At 46.3% G+C, this 26,403-nt stretch overlaps 1 protein-coding gene across 6 annotated transcripts in view; it reads left to right on the forward strand.

The window, feature by feature from the left end:
• The window catches only part of LOC118214273 (nck-associated protein 5-like), a 195,553-nt gene that overhangs the window by 139,687 nt on the left and 29,463 nt on the right, over positions 1 to 26,403 (forward strand). For all 6 annotated transcript variants that reach the window (XR_004762603.1, XM_035394118.1, XM_035394117.1 and 3 more), the window contains 4 exons: positions 3,603 to 3,722; positions 16,323 to 16,427; positions 20,394 to 20,570; positions 22,281 to 25,774. Coding sequence is in view for 5 of the 6 variants with exons in the window: in XM_035394118.1 (XP_035250009.1) it covers positions 3,603 to 3,722; positions 16,323 to 16,427; positions 20,394 to 20,570; positions 22,281 to 25,774 (3,896 nt within the window). In the remaining variant the exon portion in view is untranslated. The remainder of the gene's footprint in view (positions 1 to 3,602; positions 3,723 to 16,322; positions 16,428 to 20,393; positions 20,571 to 22,280; positions 25,775 to 26,403) is intronic.

Raw genomic sequence — 26,403 nt, forward strand, 5'->3', positions numbered from 1 at the left:
TTTTTCTTTGTTCATATTGGAATTTCCCCCCCTCTTCCTTCTAGTTTAGTATGTTCTAAGGAGTCCTTGCATGCATTGCATGTTTAAGATCATCCCTCAGATTTTCAATCATATCCAAGTCTGGGAACTGTGACAGCCATTCTAAAACCTTCATCTTCCATTCCTCTCAGTACATCATGGTCTATTTTTAGGTATGCTTGGGATCATTGTCTTACTGGAAGATCCATTCGCTGCCAAGTTTGAGCTTCTGGGTGTGGGGATACTGGGTTTCTGTGTGAAATGATTCAGTGCTCACGATTCCACTGACAAGAGCCCCAGGACTAGCAGAACAACTCGCGAACATCCAGTACTAACTTTCACTGTATATATATATTCTGATGCTAACGGCCAGTTTCTGTTCACTAAGAGGCTCAAAGTACCATACACTTTGACCAAGAGTTCCAAGCTTTTGCATACAGCTGTGTTCTAGCATCATGTTAATACACGCCAACAAGTCAAATGTACAGCTAGGACAAGATTTCCCCAGCTTTTGGAATCACAATTTGTACTATACTATTATATCACCATTACACCCCACTGTGTGGACAGGACTGATGGGCTAGCCCATTAGCCACCAGTGTCTAGGCCAGTGAGTATTACAGCATAGCTGCACTTCTCACTGCTGACAACTGGTCGCCTTTAAACTCCTTTGGAGAAGTCGGGGGTTGCTAATGCAGGGGTAACCCAAAGAATCCTGGTCAATGTAGTTGCGCACCACCCCTGCAGGATTAAGCCGTAGGAGTCCTGCAGGTGGTCACAGCAGGCTAATGAAATAGCTCAGGCTTCCCAGGCTTAAGATCTGCTGGCTAAAAGGCTCAATCTGTGCTCATGCCAAGAACCTTTACTGGCCAAGCTGGAATGCACATTATAACAAAGATTTATTGTACATTATTTTCTACCTGGTTACTTCCCATTTTCCACTACCTAAAAAGATGTATGTTTAATAAATGTTTAATAGCCAGTCATTGCCGTGTATTAATCATGTTTTTTTTTTCTTTTATAAAGTTCTAAAGAGGTCATGTTAAAAAGTTCTCTTGAGGACGTTTTATCTAAAGGTTGTGTTTCAAATTTATACAGGTACAAATTATAGTACGTTTCTATAGTTTGTGAGGGTGGATAAGCCGCTATGGCAAAGTTATTATATATCATGATATTTTCCCCCCTATAAAAGTCAGTGGAAAGGTTTTTCAAGTCTGAGAAAATGCCTTTTAGGCAATTGGCTTTTGAGTTTTTAAAAAAAACTTAAAATGAAGTGCTGAAAGCAAGGTATTTGTCCTGAACTCTTTCTCATGTAAGGTAATGTGTAATGTATTTTCACGCATTAGGAACCACTTTTCTAAAAAAAAAAGAAATGTAACCCACTCAGTATCACACTTTACAGCACATTTCAGACTTGGATTCGGTTCATTAGTAAGCAGTGGTACCTTTTGAAAGTTCCATCCTCACCTCCAGCCATCTCTAGCTACATTAAAAAAACTAGTCCAGGCTTTAATCTTAGAATGGAAATCATCATCTAATGCTTTGCTTAACTTATCAACAAGAAGAACTGTTAACATAAAACAGATAATTTTATACAAGTCATTTTTGCGTAAATGTAGCCTTCACTGCTGCACAATTTCTTTTTTTAATTTCAATTATTCTCAAAACAGAAGTAGTTACATGGCAGAACAACAGATTCTTATGACATTTGCCCAAAAACGTTTTTACATAACTATGATTATTTGAATTAGGCTTTCAGAAATGACTTGAGAGCTAAAAGTGTTTCTCAAAAGAGAGGACTTTAAATGTCTCCATAATTTCATTTTTGAGAACAGTACATAGCTCCTTTCTCCTTTATGCTCCTTTCCTAGCTCCTTTCTCCTTTTATGTGTGACCTTCGCAGTTTTTCATGTGAATGGCTCTGATTATGTTTCCATTAGTACACGCATGTGAACCGTGAAGCTGGTATATGTTAAGAATGAAATCCGGCTGAAGGATTATCAGGAGTGCCATATCTGTGCAGTATCAGTAGTTCATAGTTTTTTCGGCCTCTTGCACAAAAAAACTGCAATGACCACGAGACCTCGTACTTTTGCCCCATCTGACCTCGTCGCAACAAACTGACAACGTGAATACGACCTCACGAGCCCAGACAGTAAACGCAATACCCCAGACTGCTGTGCACTGTTTTCCCCCTTATCTTAGTATTCACCATCTTCTTTCCATCTTAACACTGCCGATTGCACAACCCGCAACCCAGTGTATGTTACAAGGGCCACAGTGGACCCCCAGCTTTCCTCAAGTGCATTTACAAAGTATGAAAGTATAACATAATGAATACTTTCATTACAAAATAAGCACTAGCCGCATTTCTATTCAATAACTGTTAACAATTCAACAGTTACCCCGGAAACCTAAATGGTAAAATATAAGGAAAAAAAGTTCAGTTTTATTTCTTGTGTTTATTCAAGTTGATGAAACTTGGTATGACAACTTACAACAAATAATTTTCAGTACAGGACCTCAGGCTGAGGCACTGTTCCAAACAGTTGTTACCCAGTGCTTCCCCTGTCCCTTTATGTACTTTAACTTGGCGCTGTTTTCTCATTTCCCATCTGAACACTGTTCTCTTAGAAAATGCATGTCCTCTGCAAGACATTGAGTACAGAAAATGTCCTGGGAGCTGGGACAGTTTTCAGTGAATATAATACCGGAGAATATGTGATTTGTATATGAGAGCAAGCTTTCATTTGTATTTGCTGAAAGTGGATTTTGTTGAGATATTGAACACTTGAGGGAAGACGCCTTCAAAAAAGGACATCTGAAATAAAAAGAACGTGTTCAGGAAATGTAGCATAAAATCAACTGTATAAGTAACATCTGTGTAGCAGTTCCCCCCTAATAAATACAGGGTGTTTTGGGAGGCTAAAAAACTAAATATAAACTTGCTGGTGCATTAGCGACTAGTACCTTTATATTCCACTGCAAACGGGCAGGGAATAGACTTAAGCCAATTACACGGCACACAGCTTTTGCTTTGGCGTGATTTCCCAATGGTTCCAAGATGGATTTTGTCATCATAACACCCTAGCGCCGTACACGCCATGCAACATTTCAACGAGGGTAAAAATACCAGAAATCACACAACCGCAAATACTGCATGACATGCAATTGATTTGAATGTCACCTGCCCCCCCACCCCACCAATAGCTGCTGGCTGAGGTTGCCAGGGTCATATGCCTCAAAACTGGCAACCTCTTCTGAGCTGTACTGTACTGGGATATGAAGGCTCCGTTTGTATGGGGCTGGGGATGAGGTTTGGGAAAGGCTGGCATTTGCTTCAGCGGGCACAGATTGTACTGATAACTCACCTCTAAATGAGGCCAGTCATCAGTGCAGTCAGCTGCTTTAACTGATGATGAGCGATGAGCCCTTAGTTTGCCTGCCTTCAGCAACACCATTCTTGTGCTCACATCGATTCTGCACCCTGATTATTTGTTTCGTTTGGTTCTTCTGACTTTGGCCTTTGTCTGGGGCCCGGAGTGCACAGCGCATCAATGCCTGTTCCCCTGTTATTCTCCCAGGACCTGAGGGAGGAGTGCCTTAAGCTGCGGACCCGCGTCTTCGACCTGGAGCAGCAGAACCGGACCCTGAGCGTCCTGTTTCAGCAGCGGGTCCGCCCCGCCTCCGACCTGCTTCTCCAGGTGAGTCCACGTCGACGCCCTCATGCACATGCCCCGCCTTCATTTCCCCTTCTTTCTCATTAGATTTTCTTGCAGCAGCCCTCAGGCTGTGCTCTACAGTGGACCCACAGTCCTTTAAACAGGAATGGCAAAAATAGGAACCGTGCTACACATTTAGCTTCAGGAAGGTTCTGAGCTGAACACACACTGCCTCAGGTCCTGCATAATTCACAGGTCCCCTTTCTGAATAAAAAGGAAATAATGATCAAGTGTGCACCCATAAACAGATGTGCGTCTGCCCCACAGGTCAAAGAGCAGCATTTACTCAACCCCGTCAATCATCGCGTCGAGGCATACACGTGTACCCTACGGCCTGCCCAGAGAGCTGTGGCATACACGTGTACCCTACGGCCTGCCCAGAGAGCTGTGGCATACACGTGTACCCTACGGCCTGCCCAGAGAGCTGTGGCATACACGTGTACCTTACGGCCTGCCCAGAGAGCTGTGGCATACACGTGTACCTTACGGCCTGCCCAGAGAGCTGTGGCATACACGTGTACCCTACGGCCTGCCCAGAGAGCTGTGGCATACACGTGTACCCTACGGCCTGCCCAGAGAGCTGAGGCATACACGTGTACCCTACGGCCTGCCCAGAGAGCTGTGGCATACACGTGTACCCTACGGCCTGCCCAGAGAGCTGTGGCATACACGTGTACCCTACGGCCTGCCCAGAGAGCTGTGGCATACACGCGTGTTTCCGGTGTGTGCGTGTCACCACTGAAGAAGTGACTCAGCGAGCTCCTGGCTCCTGCTAATGGAGAAACGATTTGCCGCAGAGCCTGAAAATCCATTCTGATGGACGCGCTAGACCTTATTACCATAACGTGCTGTGTAGAGGTTGCACCTGGGAATTTGTGCGACAGCGTGTCGCTCTGCTGCTAAACGTCAGCCCGGTTTTTATAGCTCTTTAAAAATGACTAGGGGTCAGGCGTAGCTTCCGTGCTCCAATTTGCCACAGGCTGCTGATTGTCTAATGCCCCGCTGTTCTGCTGGAGAGCTCAAACCAGGCCAGCGCACACAACCGCCGCATTGCCCTCAGCAACCCCAGCTGAAGCTCATGGCGTCACACTGAGCTGGTGGAAGCAACTGCTTGGCCCCTCGAGGCCAAAGTTCTCCCCCATGAATCCAGATTACTCCTCTATACCGTACATCTGGTTGCCTGCTGTGAGCCACTGGTGACACTGAGCTGCTGCCTCTAAAAATAATACTGATGATCACACAAAAAGGTCAAGGAAGAATTGATAATGAAAGTTTCAAACATTTCTATCCTCACTTTGTGAGCCCTCCAAGTGCTATGGCCTCATTCATAGCGATGCAGAGCAGAGACCTTTTATTGGTTAACACACGTGAGGGGTTGACATGGGTCAGGGTAGTTCCACCTGTTTTTGGGATTGTAGAGGCTCCCTCCCGTTGCTGCTGAGAGCAGTCCCATCGAGCCATTGCACAGTTAATTCCCAGAGGAGTCATAGAGCTATGCATGTCAGTCATGATTTAAAAAACCTTTCGTAAGTGGGCCTAGTTCTAATGAGACAAAGACGCTCTGTCCCATTCGCGCGGGTTGTGCCTCAATTTGAATTTGAAATTGATGGTAGTTATTCATTAAACAGTGTTTGCTCCAATGGCTTAGGAAGTACAACAGTGCCTCTGTAATCACAGGGATTATCAGGGCCATTTGAGAGAAAACAAGCACTTCAGTAACCTGGTAAGAACCAATATACAAAGTTCTCCCAAGGACAGCCTCCAAATAGGCCTGTTTAAGCTGCTCTTCCCGTAAGGCAGTGGTTCTCAAACTCGGTCCCTGGTTTTCATTCCAACCTCAACAGCAATCCCAGAATTTTAACAAGTTGTTAATTTTTCTTAATTAGGTGCTCTTCATGTTTTAGAGCTGGGGTTCCAGAAAGGGCCAGTGTGGGTACACACACCTGATTCTACTAATCAATCACTAGAGTCATTGCTAAGCACCTTGATTAGTAGAATCAGGATCAGGTGTGTGTACCCACATTGGCCCTTTCTGGAACCCCAGCTCTAAAACATGAAAAGCACCTAATTAAGAAAAATTAACAGCTTGTTAAAATTCTGGGATTGCTGTTGAGGTTGGAATGAAAACCAGCATACACAGGGGTCCCGCAGGACCGAGTTTGAGAACCACTGCCTTAAAGGGATCGTTCACCTTATTATTTCTAAAGTATTTTTTACGTTTTAGCAGATATTCTGGATTGGCCCAGGTAGCTTTTAAGTGCAGTGGAGGATATATTAGTTACTTACAGCCAACTGGCTTTACGTTAGCAGGTATAGGGGCATTCAGGGTTTGTGGTCTAAAGAAATAAAAACACTTGAGGTAACTCCGGAACAGCTTGTACTGCAGTGTTATGCCGCCATTATTCATATGCATTTTACCTGATTTTTCTTCAAAAAGTTACGTTTTTGAAGATCAAAAATCCAAAGAAGTATCTAAAACTCCCAGAAATCGAATTATCCTTTTAAGATAGTTTACCAGATACTTTTTGTGCTGGGCATTGGAGAGACAGTAAGTCTCACTGCTCTCATTTTCAGGTTTAAATCTGATTTAAAAGTTGTTATATCCGCAAGCTGAGAGATGGATGGATACTGCAACTTCAAATAAATGTGTTGCTAGTGTCCAAAAACATATGGGAAATAACACAGGTCAGATTATATTTGCATGTCCAGCAGGGGGCTTCACCACGCTCTGGGGTTTGTGCAGAGCTGAAAATATGCAGTTTGTAATTTTTTAAATTTTTTATTTATGTAAACCTTTATTTGACCAGCTAAAATTCTCATTAATATTAAAAATCTCTTTTGCAAGAGAGACCTGACTAAGGGGGCACCATAGAAGGCATCCAGCAAAGTTTCCTACGAGGACAACAAAAAAAAACACGCTTGGTTAAATATCAGAAATAAAATCTAAATTAATAGTATCAATAAAATAAAAATATAGTATTAAAAATAAACTGTGCAGAAACATTAACCAATAAGTTACTTGCTAGATTCTTCAAAATTGATGAGAATTCACCAGCATAAATCATACCAGTCAGTTTTAAGTCCTTTTGTAGTGTGTTCCATGTAGAAAGGGCTAGGAATATGGCTTTTTAGAATGTGGGACCAATGTTATCTGCTAAGAGTTTAATTAACACTGGACATTTTACTGTGCAGGGTACATTGGGGTGTAAGAACTTTACACCCAATATTAAACTGTACACACAATGATAGACAGAATCTAACATCCATAAACATCGGGCTAATGCATCCCTTTAAGCAGATGCTCATAATAAAGAAATGGCAAGAATGTGTGTTTATAGTCTGATGCTGTAGTCGCCTCTGCAGACATGTCCAACAATGAGGAAATTATTGGTACCAAAATTGTCCAGATGCTGAACTTCCTAATCTTTTTTTTTGTTGTGGTTGTTGTTTTCAATGCTACAATAGCAACACCCCAGTGAGAATAAATATGTGGTTTCTTTGCAGCGTCATTAATTCAACTGAGAGCTCATAATGTGGTTTCACGCTGTGTGATTTCAACAATATATTTACTGTCGGCCGTACAGGATTTTCCTCCTGATCGAGTTTCTCCGTGGAGGTCGAACGAGGTTCAGAGCACAAACAGTTCAGGTGTTTGATTCCATGGGCTTTTGCACAGCTGCTAATCGTAACTGGCTTTATATGAGTGAATTATTAGCTTGTCCTCGTACTCTTAATCATACTCTTATGGTGATGTGCGTGCTACTGGCGTAACTTCTTTACCCTCGATATCCTCTGCATTAATGAACTGGCCTGTCATTCATCAGAACTGGAATCTGCGCAGTCACTCTAAAGGGACATTGTGCTCCTGTGGATTGGAATAAAAACATGTGATCAGATACAGCACGTGCGTCTTACTGTTTGATCAGACATCCTCCTTTTTCCCATACATGTTGTTGTTTTTTGGAACCAAAAATATCAGTCCAGCCAGGATTTCTAAATTCCTGAAAAGGTACATTCATGTTTGTTCATTCCATAGACCGTATATAAATAAACAATTAGCCTATTATTTTCCTGATGCCTATCCACCCTATCCTCTTTTTGTGAAAGCCAAAATATGGACATCATAGTTACTGCTGGCAAGGACGCCTCATTTGCTTTGCCTTTCAGTGAGATGCTTGTGAAACCTTATTAATTAGGGTACATTTATTTGTTTCCAAGGTGGCTGTTGTGATTTTCTGTAGTGAAGACTCTCACATAGCTTTGGAGGTTAGCAACGCTACCAGAATGCTGTTGCGTTTGCAGCAGGTCCACCATGTCAGTTTAGGGAAGCTGAATTAGCCCAGGTGTTCATGAAAGTGCATTAAATCGCTGAGTCGCTTTATGCCAGCTCATTAAAAGCACAGCTGCTTGGTGAATGGTGGTGTCACTTGGCAGGAAATGTAGGCCCGAGTCCATTTTTTTGTTCTTTCTCTGCTGAGATTTCTTCTTTGTTAATATTTTTTATGGCATCTATTGTTCCAGTGCTTCCTAGACGTACTTTTGTTTGTGTTAGCTTTGTGTGGGAGTCATCCTCGTTCCCATCATGTTCGTCAGCCTGATTCAATTGCAGTGCTTCAAAAAGAATTTTAAGTTTGTTTTCTCTGTTCTTTTAAGTATTTTTTCAAAAAACACGTCGAGCATACAGAAAGCATATCAGTTTGTCTGGTGTTGTGCCACACCGGCTGCAGAGCTGAAGCATCACGGGCCAGTCCACAGTTTTGATTGTCCGTTTTCAAAATTTTATATCTTGTTTTGAACATGAACCGTGAAAGGTCCTGAGGGCTGGGTGTCACGCCTTCACCCCCCCCCCCCCCCAATCCAAACCCCCCACTCCCACTCCCCCCCCCCACTCAAGGCCCCCGTGGCACTATTGACTAAATCATTGATGACTGTGCTGAGACGGTGAAATGCTGCACCCCATGATAAGATCGCCCTCCCTGTGACCGCGTGGTCCATTAGCGCATTAACCGTGTCCGGCTGCTGCCACGTGACTCAGATAGGCTAAAGGACACAGAAGAGGGTGTCACTGGGACGCAGAATGACTCATGGTCTGCCAGGACCTCCTGGGATAATTGATCATTTTCCAAAACAGACTAATCTGAATTTGCACCCTTTTTTAAAGGTGCGTCCCCAGGAGGTGGTGATGGTGTACACTAGCGCAGGCTCGTAAGTGAAGTTTAGCACAATAGTCTTCCTGGTCTGGGTGCGTTTGCTGTTTTGGGGTTGACGGCAGGCCTCTCTCTGAAGGCCTATGAGCGCGCGCAAGCCGCTCGTTTAGATGAGGACCGACGTCGCAGTTATTTACAGCTACCACTGGGGGGGAATTAGCTGAAATAAAAGGAAAGCATTACCTGCATGTTTGCCCCGAGGCAGAACCATTCCGTTTTAATGATCCTTTTTTTCTTAAGACGGAGCAGAGCAAACTCAAAAAGAGGGGTATGCCAGGGGGGGACCCCGACACACACACGTCTGTGGGGGGTGGGTATTTGTATCAGAAGAAACGCCCGTGGACATTGTCAGGCGAAAACATAAAACAGATGCTTATTCATTAAAGGGAGACATTGATATCAGAGCAATTTGTGTTCAGGAGAGTAAATCAACTGAAGGGAACTTACAGAAAGCCCCAAAGCTTTACATAAACAATATAACAAACTGAATTACAAAATTAAAATGTTTATGAAGTGAAATATTATACATTATTATTATGTGTCAGTTGGGACTATATATTCAGGACATATGAGTTTCATTTGCATCTGCTTTTTATTTACTTGTGGACTGGAATACTTGAGAAAGCATTGTGTAAAATATATTCTATATTAAATATACTGTATGAAACTGCACATTTGAGCTAGTAATAATTGACAGTAGGTCTTATTGTTATATTGTTTGGGGGAATGTTTTAAGGATAGAATATGTATTTCCAAGTTTGATGCAATATCTTCCCATACAATAAAATCTTTCATCAGGAACTGGAGCTCAGAGCATTTTTCAGTGTGCCCGTGGTGAAAAAGGAGCAGGTCATAGGGTGAAGTATCACTGTGGAAATCTGACCCATTAAAAGTCCAGAGGGCTGCTACAGTGACCCAGCCGGGCTCCGAGTTTCCCTGGCGACGGTCTGAGCCTGCGGTTGGCTTTTTCTTGCTGATGCCACACGGACATTTTCCCTGTACTTGAGGGCAGTGAATTGTCAGTCAGTCCAGATTTGTCTTACTGTGTGTTCAACTGAATGTATATTCGTAACTGGATCATCAGAACATCTTTCTGTTTTACAATTAATTCATCCCTTTACGACATAGAATGTCTGTGTGTGTGTGCGTGTGTGTGTGTGTGTTTCACATGGGATGCAAACACCACTAATACATATTATTAATTATTAGTGATGTTTCTGTGGTCATATATTTTATTATATAAGCATATATTATTAGTTGTAGTGCCATGAGTTGCCTGCCTCCAGTCCTGTGAGGTAAAGGGAGAGATGTATTAGTTGTTTTTAAGAACAGCAGAGCAGTGTGCCCTCCTTTCATATCTCTGCTGCATTCAAGCGGGTAGAAAGGGGAGAGGGCACCGCAGAGACGGGCGCAGCGCTGAGAAAGTGCCGTGGCGGGGCATCGGACGCCCGCCTACTCTGGGAGACGGCCGCCCTGCGGACTGCGCCCAGGGTTAGGCTTTTAAAAAGCCACGGCGTTGAGGTGCAGTCTGAAAAGGGTTTTTTTTAAGACCTCAGTGAATGTGACTTCCTGACTGATTCGGCCGTCGGGGGACGAGCGCAGGGAAGGAGCTGGGGGTCTGAGGAGGCGGGGCTTTCGGTGTGCAGAGGCACTTCAGCCCGGTGCATTTCAGCCCGGAACTTTCTCTTTCAATATCTGCTGCGTTCATGAGTACATTAGCCAGCCCGGCACGTTCCTTTCCTCTACCGCATCGACCGGCGACAGAGAATGGACCGAAGCGCGGATTCCTTTACCAGCGTGACCCCGCTGCTCTCCCAACTTCCCAGAATAGCGAGAGCAGCGGTCTCATCCGAGGCGCATCGACGCGGACATCCGACTCCCTGCCCCGCTCCCCGCTCAGCCCGGAGCAGAAAGGGCAGGGCATAACCGCGCCGTTTATTCGACACGACACCCCAAAAAAGCTTTTATTAGCGTAGCGAAAAGCTCCGGAGGGGCATTTACCGCCTGGGACAGCCTTCAGCCCGGGGATGACTTATGACCGCAGCAGGGCGAAACCGTCTCAGAGTGCAGCCTGCAGTAAAGCCCGAGTCCAGACACTTCCTTTTAATGGCAGAGTGAATGGACCGTGTGCTCATCATATTTCAAATTACAGGAAAATATAGGAGTACGGGGTCAAGAATATCAATTATAAATTTTGAAAAGTCCGAAAAAAGGCTTGATTTGTCCCCCCGAATAAAACTGCTTTTGAATAATTGAATGCTGCTCCAGACCAGAGAGAAGCCACTTAAGCAGGATACATTTGTTACTATGTATCATTAGTGTTGCAATATAGCCATGTAATGTGAATTAACGGTTCCATTTTTCACCCCTTCAGACTGGGCGTATTAATTATACGCACAGGAACAGTATTTCGGAGGACACATGAAACAATACAGTTTGTTTTTGGCTGAATAAGATTATTATGGTTATTTTAACATATTTGTGCTGTTTTCATGAATAAGTGGACATGGTCAGCTTTCACAGTCTTGGCTGTGTGAAACCTTAAATCAGCAGCCAACATTACAGACTTAAAGCTTTACGGACATTGTTTGAAGTAGTTATTGCAATCACTGAAAGGTAAATTACAGGATTATTATTATTATTATTATTATTACATCAGAGGGCAGTCCTGGGGGCCTTTACAGTGCATTTTTATTGTTGAATAAAATTGGAGATTGAGAGCTAACTCTATTTTAAGTTGCGTGCGTATGCACTTGCATGCGTGTGAGTTCCTGTTTGTGTGTGTCTGTGTGTCATTTACACCGTCCTGCTAGGTCTGTTTGCTCTTTTGTGATGTCAAACCTCAGTGAATGACAGCTTTGCTGTCGCAAAACACACTTCAATGAATTTTCATGTCAGATTATCTTTGCATGAGACTGTGCAGCATCTTTGCCTAGTGGCCTACAGATCTATCAGTTGGTGTCAATTTTCTGCCCATGTTATTTAATAAAATATGATTTTCAGGGGGCATTTGTATTCATGAATGTTTTTTTCTTTAAAAAATCAAAAAAAAAAAAGGGAAAAAGAAGACAACTTAAAGTTAAGTTTCAGTTCTTAGGTTTCATTTTTTTTAAATTGTGGAAAAAAGTATATTTTGTTGTCAAAAGAACTTTCATTTTTATAAATGATTTGCATTACATGCATGGAGTTATGCATACTTATAAAATAAATCATTTTTTGGGGAGTTGTGGACCATTCCTTGCGTGTTAGAGGAGAGTGGTGTCTCGCTGGCAGTAACGCGACGAGGCAGCCTCTGATAGCAGCAGGCTATGTGATGAAATGATCATGGCAGGGGTGAGAACGGAACTAATCATGAGAATTGATCCGCTGCCTCCAATTCTGTTACCGCCGGCATCAATCAGTATTTCTGCCAATAGGCACAGCATGATTATTCAAGAGCTACCGTGCATTCACCAAGTTCTGGTTCCCCATGATATTGAACAGACAGCAACATATATTATTAATAATAATAATAATAATAATAATAAGAAGAAGAAGAAGAAGATGGTAAATGGACTGCATTTATATAGCGCTTTTATCCAAAGCGCTTTACAATTGATGCCTCTCAAGAAGGTCTGGAGGCAGAAGAAGAAGAAGAAGAAGAAGAAGAAGAAGAAAGTGTTTCTGCTGTTATTGTTATTATTTCCCTTGTTTTGTTCCACACATTTTAAAATCCCTTCTTCCGACGCTGCTGACACTATATTCCCTCCAGGATTTGAACCCACAGCCCCCATTTCTGGAGCCTTAAAGCACATTCCTGTCTGGGATTTGGAGCACAGGGGGCCCAAACCGTGTCTTTTTAATGATGGAACAGGAGGCACTGCCTCCCTCCTCCACAAGGCCACGCTGGCTTTGCTTGTTCCAGACTGTGTCCAAAGGCTAAGTGTGGGCAGTGAGTTACTGTCTCTGAGGGGGTGTTACAGGGGAGAATAAGCATTTCTTAATCTCAGTTTGACTGAATTTATCCCCCCTTTATCTCTTTACCTCATGTCAGTTAAAGCCAAAATCATAAAAAATTAGCTTATTATTTATTTATTTATTTATTTATTCAGGAGAGAGCACTATTGTGAGAGCTGCTAACTCCCGCATGCTTCCTGTTATATCCTAAACATGTTCAGTGTGAGTGATGCCATCAGTCCATCGCGGTCAGACTGGCATTGCCCAGGGGCAGAGAGAACTACAGCGGCCTCGGCTCTCTTACAGACGCAGTGTGCCCACTTCAGCAGGTCTCAGCCATGGCTGTTTCCAGAAAGAAGTGTTATGGTAGCAAGCATTCAGCATCACCCTTTTTCAAAAGTAATAACATAGATAATATAGAATAAAACAAAGGATATATTTAAAGCACGCACTGTCTGCGTGTTACAATTCTATAAAAAAAATTATGACAAAAGGTTAAAAAATAATTACGGAAAAACGTTTATATAATTACAGCAATCATAATTCTAATGATAGAGAACTTTCAGAAGTCGATTTGTGAAAAGAAGATTCTGGGAAAAAATGGTTGTATAAAAAATGAATGTAAGGAAAATGAGACAGAAAATTCTGTGTTTTAGAATGCATATAATTCTACACAATTCTGCACAAAAATAATGCATATATACAATGAGTTGGACTATTCACAGAATGTCTATTAACTCAAGCTAGCCATTCAGGAAAGCTCAGCCATACTCTTTTTGAGCCTTGACCCTTGGCTGCTTTTACGTAGCATTCAGTCCAGTGTTTATGAGAATAGTTCACTCTTGTATAAGATGTTATAAGATGAGGCTCTTGATCTGTTTTAAAAGAGGCTATCTGTGTGACTTTGGCCTTTCCACACATTTCTAGATTCCCTGATCATTACAAAGATTTCAAAGTGTGTGTGTGTGTGTGTGTGTTAAAACCCCCTGATAACATTGTTGAAATCAGCTGACATATGTAGCAGTTGTTGTAATAAAAAGCTGAGATTCTTCTTAGGCCCAAATCACATCACCCGCCTGCCTGTCAAGACTTGTCATCAGCAACCAACCAACCACAGAACCTAAGGACGGTTTCCGAACTGCCAGTGGATTCACCTAGTTAGCCGGCATTCACCTCACCGCAATACCGCAACCGCGCCGGCATGCAGCGGACGTTCGACTGCGGTCCTGATGATTTAATCCTCTCAGAGCGCCGCGAAAAAGAACCGTGTCTGAGGACACCGCGTGGATCCGAATCATTCCTCAAAGCTGACGAGGCTCATTCACTGGAGCGTCATCGGCACCCTGGAGTGGGTGTGGTTTTGGGCGGGGCTGTCTCCACTGGCGTATCGTCTGGAGGAACGCCCCCTGAACTGCCTCAGGGAAACGGCCAGGTGTGATGCGCAGGGCGCCGGACTGTGAGGCTCTGCTCTGTGTAAGGGTGGTAACAGTCGTTAAGCAGATGACTGATCCCTTTAATGGCCTGTTTCAGCGGGGGGTGGAGCTGCTGCACATGGAGCCGGCAGGGCGTTTTGAGCAGAGGAACCGCGTCCCCAGCCTCAGACATTTCAGGCTCCCCACGTAGCAGGATCTGTCCCAGGGTCCATCCCATTTGAGTCATCAATTATATGAATGTCTGAAACCCTGCAGATATCTTACCATGGCCTTTCCCCTTTCCAGGAGTAATCCAGTGCCCTGGAGTATATTAAATGTTCTTGCTGTAACGCAGGGGCTTATGCTTTACTAAAAATACCCTGGCCAATAAGGGCTGATGTATTTGCCTAATGCCGCAAACGAATGGCTCTTAGCTAGTCTTAACGAGAAGGCTAGTAGGAAATAAATATTTGAAGGAGTCCAGGGGAGGAGGTTAAAGGGCTGTGTTAGGTAGTCACATGCGCTGTGTGCCCCCCAGCTCGGCCCCACACGCCACTGCGGCAGTGGGCTTTAATGGCAGCACCACAGTCACTCAAGGTGACATTCACTTATTTCATCCCCTGCAATATAACACACGAAATTCATCTTTTCGGCCTGCATACCCAGGCAAAAAAAAGGATTTTTTTTTAATGAGTATTGCAGAAATGTAACGGGCTTATTGTGTGCTAAAGATCTTTCGGCGCGCGATAGATATGAAAGCGAGAGAACGGGGTCCCCGAGCCGGCATTAAAGTTGCCCTCTGTGGGGACTCGTGTCATAAATCTAGTGTCTTATTGTAGCACATTTGTAGAGATCCAACAAGACCACTCGGAAAAACGCAGAGGTAATTAGCTCACAGATTAATAGGAGGAAATGCATTCAGTTAAGCATCCTTCCCCAGCGCACTAAAAAAATAAAGAACGGAACAGAGTATAAAGTCATGGGTGAATATTAATGACCGAGGAAAAAAATCAGCCGAGTCCCCAGCTCCCCAATGAAATTATTTTCCATTCACATTAATTATTCCTAACAGATGACATTAATGACTTTGAGTCTTTAAGCTATGGAGGAAGACCCTTATTGGGCCTCTGTTCTCAGCTGTTAAAAAAAGGTCACTTTTAAAATGGCTGTTTGAGTCCATTTTAATTTTACAGGAATTTTGGGCCTCTCAATATCAGGAATTGAAATTTGCATGGACCGGTATAATGAGGCTTTGCTTACAAATGCCTAAGAGCGTGACAATAGATTGGATTTTTGAAAAGATATACACTACAGTTGTGGATGAAAGATGATTACAAAAATGTGAAGCATTTTTTTCATTGATTACTCAATATATTTTAATGATGCTGCTGAATTGTTTTTGTGAAATTCTTAATATCCAAGAATTTATCCACAATTTGTCTCCTAATTTAAAATACCCAGTCAGTCCGATTTGTACTGTAGATCTGCTCCAATGCTGCACTGGGGGTTCAGACACATGCCCGTCCCCCTCCAGAGCACGTCCCTCAGCCGCAGCTGCTGCCCATTCTCCACTCCATTGGCTGAGCCGCACTGATTGTTCATTTGCAGCCAATGGCCATTCAGGCTGCAGCTGTCAATCAACCTGCATAGCCCTGATGACTGAAACCCTCCCTCCCTGGGCCTTAGCAAAGGGAGGTCTTGTACTGTAGGTTGCTGGTCTCAGTCTGCACTGGCTTGGTTAGAACTTTGCATTTGTTGTATCTCTTGGGACTAAACGTTCCTCCTCTGGGGAATTGCTGCACTTTGATCCCTGATCTTTGCACTTCTTTCTTCAGGAGTGTCTGCTAAACGCTAAATGAAAATGAAAAGGATTCAGAGCTTGCATGGGGGTGCTTCCTCTGGCTTTTGATGTTTTTGGGAGAATGTGGACGTGCGTCTTATTGGGCGGGGCTCTTCAGCTCAGGGCGGATGGATCCCTGCTGCTCACACGGCTGACTCCCATGGTTTGCATATCTCCTCTTTTTCAGAAGCTCCACTCGAAAATCATGGGCCTGTCTTTGGGGGACCTGTCCCTGGAGCCGGAGAGGAGCAAGAGCTTCCTGCTGCCTCGGAACGCGGACTCGCCCCCACACGTGAGAATTCACCTCCCTAAATTCATGGATGAACAGGGATAAATACATAAGAGAACATGTTAGTGCATGAAAAAATGTCTTTGCTGTTCGTCCTCTGTCCTGACACGATCTTGGTCAGTTTATCTTAACTGAAGAAGGGCACCAAATTTCTTTTTTTTAATGTCCCTGCTGCACTGAAATTCAATCCCATGCTGCATCGCCTTAGGGGCCAAGAGTAAGGAAAAAAGATATGCTCGTCATATTCCTGCAACAGGGGAGTATTGATTACGGCTCAACCTAAGACGGAGGAGAGGATATTGTAGCTTTATACTCATTGGACATTTATGATATATTATGCATGAACTTTTGAAAAATGAATGCAATCTTTAAACCCAATAGGGAGAGGGAGTAAAGGGTCGTGCATATTATGTTGTGGTGATAGCAAGTGAGCTAATAAAAGTATTTTGGAAGCCAGTGTACTATGGCTTAAAGCTGACTGAATGTCCCGTTACTGAATCTTCTGATTCAGTGATGTTACCAAGCCTTGCACTGTTGTGCAGGTTTTGAAACAGCATAATCAAGGTTCACACTGTACACCTAGCCAGCCAATACGGGAACACAGAAATCATATAAAATTAAATGCCCTCATTAATTCATTGTAAAAGAGGGGCCCTGTTTTGTGGTATTAGGTATTGCATTTGATTCCTCAGCTGGCCAGCGGAAGAAGAAAGTACACAGTATGCATTCTGATGTGATTTTTCTTCTCGCTTTCGGGCAACCGTCTGCTGAAATTGTTCTGGCGAATGAAAACGCAAAGCTGCAGAAAGCCCGTCCTTTCACCCCATGGTCAGGTTTAAAAGGCAGAACTCTATTTACGGTCCTGAATTACAGAGTGTAATGGAATCTGGGCTCTCTGACTGGCTTAACAACAGAGTGGAATGTCAAGCCCAGCCCAGTAAAGAGCGTCGACCGGCCACCTCTCACATCTGAGCTTGGAGCTCGCCGCATTCACCCCAGATCTGCTTCCCCGAGTGTAATTACCACGCTTCCAGGCGCTAGCGCTAGAGTGTCAATAAGCCGCAGTAAACTCAGCCATCCGGCTCTGACGGCCAGAAGAATCGGGCTTCGTCTGAACAGCTTTTATATAAAGAGCCGTCTCTGACAGGGCTGCCAGCGGTTGGGCTGCCATTGCGCGCTCTCCCAGCATGGGCCTCGGCCGAGGTTCTGAGTTAATCTACCTTGACTGGGCTGCAGGGTCCCGCCAGTCCTGAATGCGCTCTGAAATTAGTCCGCATCACTGCTGTGACTCCAGTCAGAGAAGACCAGGGCAGGGGTACAGAGAGACAGCACTACAAGAGCAGCCGTATCGCACGCCTGCCAAATCAAAGAGATCATCCTCACTTTTACTTTAAAACTGCAACTCTGCCTGTTTTCTCTCATTTTAGTTTCTTTTAAATTATCAATGGCAATGAGAAGCTCTATTCCTCAAGAAATTAAAAAAAACAATTAAAAGCAGGAGCAACCCACAGAGACTGTGGGGGTTGTTTTTTTATGGGAGTGTGCAAGTGCTGTAACTTCCATATCGATTCCTATGCAGCGGAAAGCTGTTCCACTGCCCTGGCTTCTGACAGACTGCCGTTCATTTGCTTCTTTCTCAAAAAAAAAAGCCAGGCTTTTTTCTTAGCTGCGGCAGGGTGGAATTAATGTTTCAATTTTCTTTTTAAAACCACTATACTCTTAGCAGACCGAGACAAGTAGATTTTCATCTTGCATTTCTTACATTTAACATTAGTCGTGCACTCGCCTGGCCTCGTTCTCTAGGATTTGCTGGGGTTTTTAATATGGAAATAACTGGCATCATGGAATCACACATACAGTGCAATGTTGATACAGGACATCTGTGTTGGCATGCACTTTCTTTCAGCTGTCTTAACTGAATTACCAGTGCTACGTCTATTGTAATATTACAATTTCACACCACTGTTTGTGTTAAATCTCCCTAAATCTGCCTACATGCATGCACACGAACACACACACACACACCAACAGTGGTTGCTGCCACTTTTTTTTTTACACATTTTGGGGATGTGTACCTTGCCCAAGTTTACAGCAGCAGTGCCCCAGCCGAGCTGTTGTTACGGTGCAGATTGAAGATTACGCCACACTGCCCAGTGATTGTGGCAGAAAGAGCATGGAGATTACTGTTAGCAGTCTTCTCGCCGGAGTGTAAGCTGTTCGCCATCGATCCAGCAGTAAACAATCTGGCAGTGTCCTCACTGTAAGTGTGCACCTGTCTGCCTTTCACAAACGGATCTGAAACAGTGGCGCATGCCATTTGCGCGTGATCCTGAACAGCGAGAGGGGAGCATTGCTGGGTAGTGCTGGGAAAACCCTGCCGAAGCGCCTTTGGCTAAATGTGCGGATGGGTGAGGAAGCAGCTGTTAGAGCATACAGGGAATGAGCGAATGAGCAGCACGTTTAGCGATGGTGTTGCTCACCCCGAGTGACCTCGCACATAACCCTAATCTGGCTGACCCCCCCCCCCCCCCCCCACCCCTCTCCACCAGCTGTCCAATCACAGCTCCTTCTCTGCTGTCGGGGGTTATTTTGATGGACCCCCCCCCCCCCCCCCCAGCTGGCTCCCACCACCCTAAAAGCAGGGTGTAAACGCAGATATGAGACCCAGCCGCAGGCGGCCTTGCGGAGAGGAGTCCAGTTAATTGTAAGCTGCCGCGCCACTGCAGTGTTCCCAGAGACCGCTACGCCGCTACCGTTACCCTCACTCTCTGTGCTGGAGCCGGCTGCTGCCGGGCATCCATCCCACCCAAATCTGTATTTGACATTGCTAAAATGCTCCCTTGAAATTTCCACCGATTAGCCTTGAAGGGCTTGCTATTTTTACTGTTTTTTTCCCCCTCTGCCCTAAGAGTTCCCATTCCAAACGAAAGGCCCTGAAAAAATGAACTGTGATGCAACAAAAAGGTTTGAAATTAGAGGAGGACATATAATGCAGGAAGGAGAGGTCTTTTTTATGCTGTAAAAATATGAAATTGTGTAGAGGAACTGCCAATATGAACTGCACTGTGTATGAATGTACCACAAGCAGAGCTAAGTTTCGCAGGAATTTTCCAATTATGCATAAATGCCAGTGTTCCCAGAACACACTTGAACCCGGTCCTTTGTCCTGTATAAGGTGAAGGGAAAATTACAGTGACCATTCTGTAATAGTTCCCCCTCCATCTGGTACATTTATGCAGCCTTTCTTTGGCTAATGAATGACCGGGAAAGGAACTCAAGTCTTATTCTCAGAGTACATCGCATTCGCAGGCAACTCGGACACACTGTCAATAAAGTATATTCATCATATAGTTCATCTGTAAATGCATTATAATTACTTGGGAGCTACAAAAAGTACTGTACTGCTTAACTGGAGCACAGATTGATTAAAGCGGATGTGTAGGGGCCGAGGTTAGCTTTAAGGTTAATGTTGGGTTTGGGGTTGGCGTTTTGCATTGGGGTAAGGGTTTTGGTTGGCATTGAGGCTAATTTTAGATTTGGGATTGCCGTTTTGCCTTGTGGTCAGGGTTGGTTTCAGCATTGAGGTTAATGTTGGGTTTGGGGTTGACGTTTCGTATTGAGGTAAGGAATTTGTTTGGCATTGAGTCTAATTATAGGTTTGGGGTTGGCATTTTGCATTGAGATAAGCTTTGCGGTTGAGACTAAATTATTTTGTGTTGCGGTTTGGGTTAAGGGTTGCCTCTGTAGTCAGCTACTGGGATTACAGATCTTGTGGTCAGTACAGATGTAAGAATTACATGCGACATGCGCACATAACACAGATACATGGCGGTACCAGCTGCTAAATGAAATAGTTGGCACTGTTTTTGTACAGTAATACTGTTTGGGCATCTGCTACATCTGTGGTCCGGTGGGAACGGACAGTCCCCCGCCAGATTTAACAGCGTGTGTGTGTCTGTGCGTTGGCAGGACTCCCAGTTGAACGGGAAGGCGGGACTTCCTGCGGGAAAGTGCCTGGGCCAGCTGAGCGTGACGGTGCCGCTGGCGGCCTATCCCAGGAGCAGCTGCAGCAGCAGCGAGCTGTCCATCTCCAGCGCCTGCAGCGACTTCTCCAACAGCTCCTGCACCTGGAACGAGGGCAAGCCGGTAACGCTGCGGCTCGTCCGCTGTCCCCCGCTCCCAGCTCGGTTTCCCTCGCGTCTTTCTGTCTTCCTCTCGTGGGTTTTGTGCATTTCTCTTTTTTTGTCTTTCTTTTGCAAGCTGGCAACTGCCTGCTCACTTATTGTGCCCACCACTGGGGTTCCTCTCTACTCTTTTCTGTTTTTTTTTTTTCAATTATCTCTTCCTTTCCTTTCTCTCATCCTTTTTTTACCCCTTTCTGTGTCTCCCTCATGCTCAAGCTTTTTTCTTTTTAATTCTCTGTCACTATTTTCCTCATATTCTCTTTTATTTTATGTTCTACCTCTATCTTATTCAGTCTCACACTATTACTCCTCCTTACCTTTTATCCTTTTTGAAAACACCCCTTTTCGGAAATCTGAACTGACCTGTTTGTTTAACAGTCTGTTAAATTCAACAGTGGGATCTAACAGGGCTCTCCTGGAATGTAAATCAAGAAGGATTTATCTGTGTCCACTAATTAGGGAAAAAAGTTTCAGTGGATTCAATTAACAGACAACCACACAGGCATTACGTACTGAAGCATGTGCAATGTGATGCCATGGCGAATGCAGGAGAGAATTTATATTCACTCCCCTTTGATACGGGTGGCGCACTCTGAATGAGCTATGTAGCTTCATATTCAAAGGCATTTTAGATGTCACAAATGACACACTGGCTATTGGCTTTATCTGAACACAGTGCTTGTTATAACAATAACTAGGCACCAGCATCTGTGCTTAGCCTGTGAGATCTTATATAGACAAATCTCCACTGAGAAAACCTGCTTGGTTCGCTGAACGGCCTGGTCCTTCTCTGTAAAGGGGTTGGTCCTTTTATGTAAAGGGGCTGAACCTTTTGTGTATAGGGGCAGGTCCTGCTGTGTGAGAAGTTGGCTGCCCTGTGGATTGCACCACCCATCTCGCCTGAAAAAATGTTTAATTTTTAAAACAAATTTGAATTCAGAACATTATTTATTATAGAAATCTAATTTGATAAATTATTAAAATCATAATTATTGAAATCTTTACATATTTTATTATTGCACAATTACACAGCTCCACGGTGCAGAAGCGCAATAACCCATGAATGGAACCTGCAACCGCGGGGGTTATGATCCCTTTTCCTTATTCACTGCACCACACCAGCCACTGCACTCGTCCACCACACACGTCCCTTTTCTTCCTCCCCTCTTCCCCCGGTGCTTTATTACTTCAGCTGAAGATTAATTGGCAGATTTCTGAGGTTCCCAGTCCCTCCTGAAGGGTGAACCTGACACATTAGCATTGCCACCGTGATGCTTGTGGAGAGACAATTTGAAAAAATTCAACGTTACTGCTAAGCATTGGGTAGTTCATGTTACCAGGCTTATTCTCTCTCTCTCTTTCTCTCTCTCTCTCTCTCTCTCTCTCTGGCGTGATTTCAGATGATGCAACAGACTGTCAAATTATTCATTTCAATCTTTAAAACCAGCTCTACAATTACAGTTGGAAAGAGTAGGGTGGGGGAATGGGATTGGGGATTGGGAATGGGCCAGGACGCCATCCTGGCTCACCACAGCTGAACCGCAGTCTGTTTCCCAACTACTGTTATGCTCATGAGGGTAATCAGGTTGTCATTTAGGATTGAATTACATGCTGCATTTTTGGTGACTGAAGCCAGCAGGTGTGTAACTCTCTCCCTGCCTCTGCTCCGCAGTCTTCCCTGACCTGGGAGAAGAGGGGCACCCTGGGGTCTTCCACTCCCAGCAACATCTGTGCCCCGCCCGAGGAGCAGCCCCCCACCCGGAGGAAGGAGTGTCACATCCTGGAGGGCCTGAAGAGGCTGCAGAGGCACCGGCCCAAGGAGGCACCCCCCTTAATCTCCAAGTCGGGTTACAAGGACTGCATGAACTCCAACGAGGGCATTTATTCCCTGGGCCTCAAGTGCAGGGGCCAGGGGGCCCCCAAAGTCCCGGCCACGGGCACGCCCGCAGGGGCAGGCGCGGGCTCGGCAGGCGGCAGGAAGTTTTCCTATGATTCGGACGATGCGGACGACGAGTCGTCACGTGCCCCCCCGGGTCGGGACCGCTGGACGTACTCCAAGAGGCTGACCCACAGCCTTTCCGACAGCCTGTGCAGCTGGGAGGGGGGTTCGGGGGGCGGAGATGTGGCCCAGCACCCCCAAGCCACTGCCTATGACTCCAAGGAGCAGCCCGAGAAGCTTGTTCCCACTGGTGTCGGTGGCTTCCTGTATGACGGGAGGACTCGGGCTGCCCCCGGCTCCTTCCCACTGCCCTTTGAGGTGAGTCCCTCGGAGGCTGACCGTGCCTCGCTCCGCCTCTCAGACACAGATGAAGCGGACAGCTACGGTGACGGCTGTGAGCGGCCGGAGAGGGACGGCAGGTGCCCGGCAGACCCCCGGTGCGAGAAACGGAGCTACGGCAGGGCGCGTTCGGCTGACAGCAGGCCCCGGCCCCTCAGCCTGCTCTGGCAGCAGACAGCCGCCAAGAGCGCACAGTCAGAGGAGTCCATTGCTGCCGTTTGTGATGCAAATGGGGAGCCCATAGAGCTCAGCTCACAGTGTGCCCCCCAACCCATCGTCCCTGTGAGCAGCTCCCCTGCCACCGAGTACACCGAGCTAGTGCCCCAGGAGGCACCCGGCTCACAGGGCAACACCAGGAACTATTCTGTCCTAGAGTCCCCTGAAAATCCCGCCAATCTCCAATCCCAAGACACGGTGACCAAAACTGATGTTGGGGAGGGGTCTGCCTACAACTCACAGCATTTGCAGGCCCCCATGCCCCCTCAGCAGAAGCTAATAAAGACCCCCCACAGCCGTGCCCAGAAAGTCCACTCTGTCCCTCCCATGCACAGCATCTATACCTCGAAGACTAACTTCAGCAAGATTCCTGGCCGGGGGAGGGGGTCGCCGGTGAAGGTGGCGAAGGGCCCCATGGCAGAGACCCCCTCTGCCCCCTTGGGCCAGGAGCACTCACCCTCCTCCCCGCCAGTCAAACTGTCCCGCTTCATCAAAGCTCCAGGAGGTGGTGGCAGTGGTGGGTGCTCCCAGAGCTCCAAAGCTGCTCAAGCCAGCTCCCGGCTACCCAGCAGGACTGACTGGGCCAAAAGCCCCTCCTCCAACATTCCAGGGTCCCCAGTCCTACCCAGGAGGCACCTGGAGCACATGGACATTGGGGAGCAGCCGACTCGGGATGGGCCACAACCGGAGGTGAGGTCCCCCTCCCCACCTCCACCTCCCGGCCGCACCACCTCCCTGCTCATTAGACCAAACTATGATGGCTCACCTCAGGCACCCAAGGCTGGGATCCACCCCCCAGTGGCCAGCACTGTGAGGGGAAACCCCCCCGTTTCCCAGACACACCCCCACCATCCGCTGACTGCACTTAAGGCCCAAGATGTCGCTGACTCAGACCAAAGCCACAGCTTGGAGCCCACTCCCCAGAAACAGATGGACAGCTGTGGACACCACCAGCAGAAGTCCCCTGCTGCCTTGCCTCAGACTCCCACAAGGGGGTCCCCAAAGCGGGGTCCCATAAAACTCTTCCACCCTTCCCTGGCCACAGGGCATACCGCAGACCCCCATGAGTCTGGTGCCAAAGGTTCAAAAAACATCCTGCAGAAGGGCTCCTCCCTGCAGAGCACACTTAGCGGTAAGAAGGTGGGGCCGGAGCGGGACGGCGGGCACCCAATGCTGCAAAAAACATCCGGCAGCCTGCCTACAACCCTGCAGGGGCAGACACCATGTACCCTGGAACCACACGTGCAAACGTTGCAAGTGGCTCCCAGCTATTCCGGTCTCAGGGTCAGCCCACAGAACTCTGCAGAGAGAGTTGCCAAGGTGACTCGTATCCCGATGGGGTTCAAGGCCCTGGTCAAGTCCCCACCCACCCAGAAAGAGAGCACTTTGGCTTCGGCTAAGCAAGAGAAAGAGCATGTTCCCACAGCCTTCAAAGGGACTTCTATGCCTGCCACTCCTGATCCGCTAACTCCCTTTGGCCCCGAGGCAGCAGGAGGGTGTTCCAAACCTGAAGGGAAACCCGAAACTCATTCTGGCTCCATGGAACAGGAGCCACTATCAACTCTGGTCAGTGAACACAATGTAGCCTGCGAGCGACTGGATGGCGGGAGCAGGCTGTTCAAGCGCTCAATTTCTGTTACGACTAAGCCCCACTTAAAGCCCGCCCTGGGGATGAACGGGGCCAAAGCACGTAGCCAGAGCTTTAGCACAAACTACATGGAGAGGCCCAACATTGGGGTGTCAGATGGGCCTGGGAAGATCCGGACACAGATCATCACCAACACAGGTGAGAGGGGGAACTCACTCACCCGACAGAGTTCGCTAAGCGATGGCTTCCAGCTGAAACCTGCCGCTGGACTGGGGGAGACCTCGCCCCTTTCCGCCTTCAGTCGCGCAGGTCAACCTGGGGCCTCCAGCAACTACAGCAGCCCAACTGGTGCACCTGGCAAAGCTGCCACCAAAACAGTCCCCAAAGTCGACACGGCCCGAGCCATGCCCAGAGGTGAAGCCTGCGGTTTGGCACCCCAGAAGGCGGGCAGGAGCCTGTCCCTCACTGACCGGTTTGGTCTCAAGAGCTCTCGCCAGCCTCAGTCCGAGTCGCCGCACTCTCCGGTCTGCAGCCCCAGCTTGCTGGCAGAGGGCACGGCAGGAAGGTTGCCGATGAAGAGCGGCCTGAAACAGGGCCAGGCAAAGGCAACAGAGGGGGCGGAGAAACTCGCCAGCCCTACTACCTGTACCATCGAGGAGAAAGTGATGATGGGAATACAAGAGAACGTGCAGAAGGGCCAGGTGCAGGACAGGTCCCAGGCACCCGAGCCCAAGCAGAAGTCCAGCTCGTCCCTGGCCAACTGGTTTGGCTTCCGGAAGACCAAGCTACCAGCCATGGGCAGCAAGAAGGTGGACGGAGCCAAGGGAAAAGAGGAAAAGAAGGAGCTGAAGATGGGGTCAGTGCTGGGAGGCGGCAAGCAGCCCAAACCCGATAAAAAGAAAGAGAAGAGAAAAAATGAGACGCAACGCAAAGACGGCCTGGAGCAGGCTGCCACAGAGAGCAGCGATAAGCTTAGCTTGATAATGGATCGCTGCAGCATCCAGGTGGGACAGCTGACGAATCAGATCCAGCATTCCACATCCTGCGTTGGGAAAGATCTGTTTATGAAGGAGCTCCTGAACAGGTAAGCATTGTTTTCCTGGTAGACGACATTGTCGCCCATGTCACAAACAACTGATATGACCAGCTAACATGATTGTTGGTTGCCAAATGCAATAACCTAGATAAAAAATAACTTTCCATATGGATAACTGTATTCAACCCTTTATAGAAATTGTGTACTGATATTATGTTCATTACCTTCTTGCTGTTCTCTATTAATGTCTACCCCTGCTGAATAGATACTAGTAAACAATAATATAGAAGGCAGGGTAGGACCTTTTAAAATGAAAATATTGACTGTTGCAGAGGAGATCTTTAAACTGGTTAATGTTTGTCCCCTGATGCTCACCGTTCTAATTGTTGCTATGACCAGATCCTACCTGGTGTTAATAGTGTTACTAGAACATGATTCTCAGAGGGCCTCTAGGTATAATGCTTTTCTTTTGAAAGGGAAATAAAACAACAGCAGCAGCCTGTTTGAGACACCATTAAAATTAAGTGATTGAACTCGTTGGGTTGAGCAAGCAAAAGCCACCAAACCAGTTGGCTCGACTCGATCCATGCCTCACATCTGTAGTCCTGAGGTTTCCCTGGCTGGGGAAACTATATCATTACCTCTCCTCCAATAAATTGATATACTAGCGCAAATTG

The sequence above is a fragment of the Anguilla anguilla genome, chromosome 15, assembly GCF_013347855.1.
Source record: "Anguilla anguilla isolate fAngAng1 chromosome 15, fAngAng1.pri, whole genome shotgun sequence".
Lineage (NCBI taxonomy): Eukaryota > Metazoa > Chordata > Actinopteri > Anguilliformes > Anguillidae > Anguilla > Anguilla anguilla.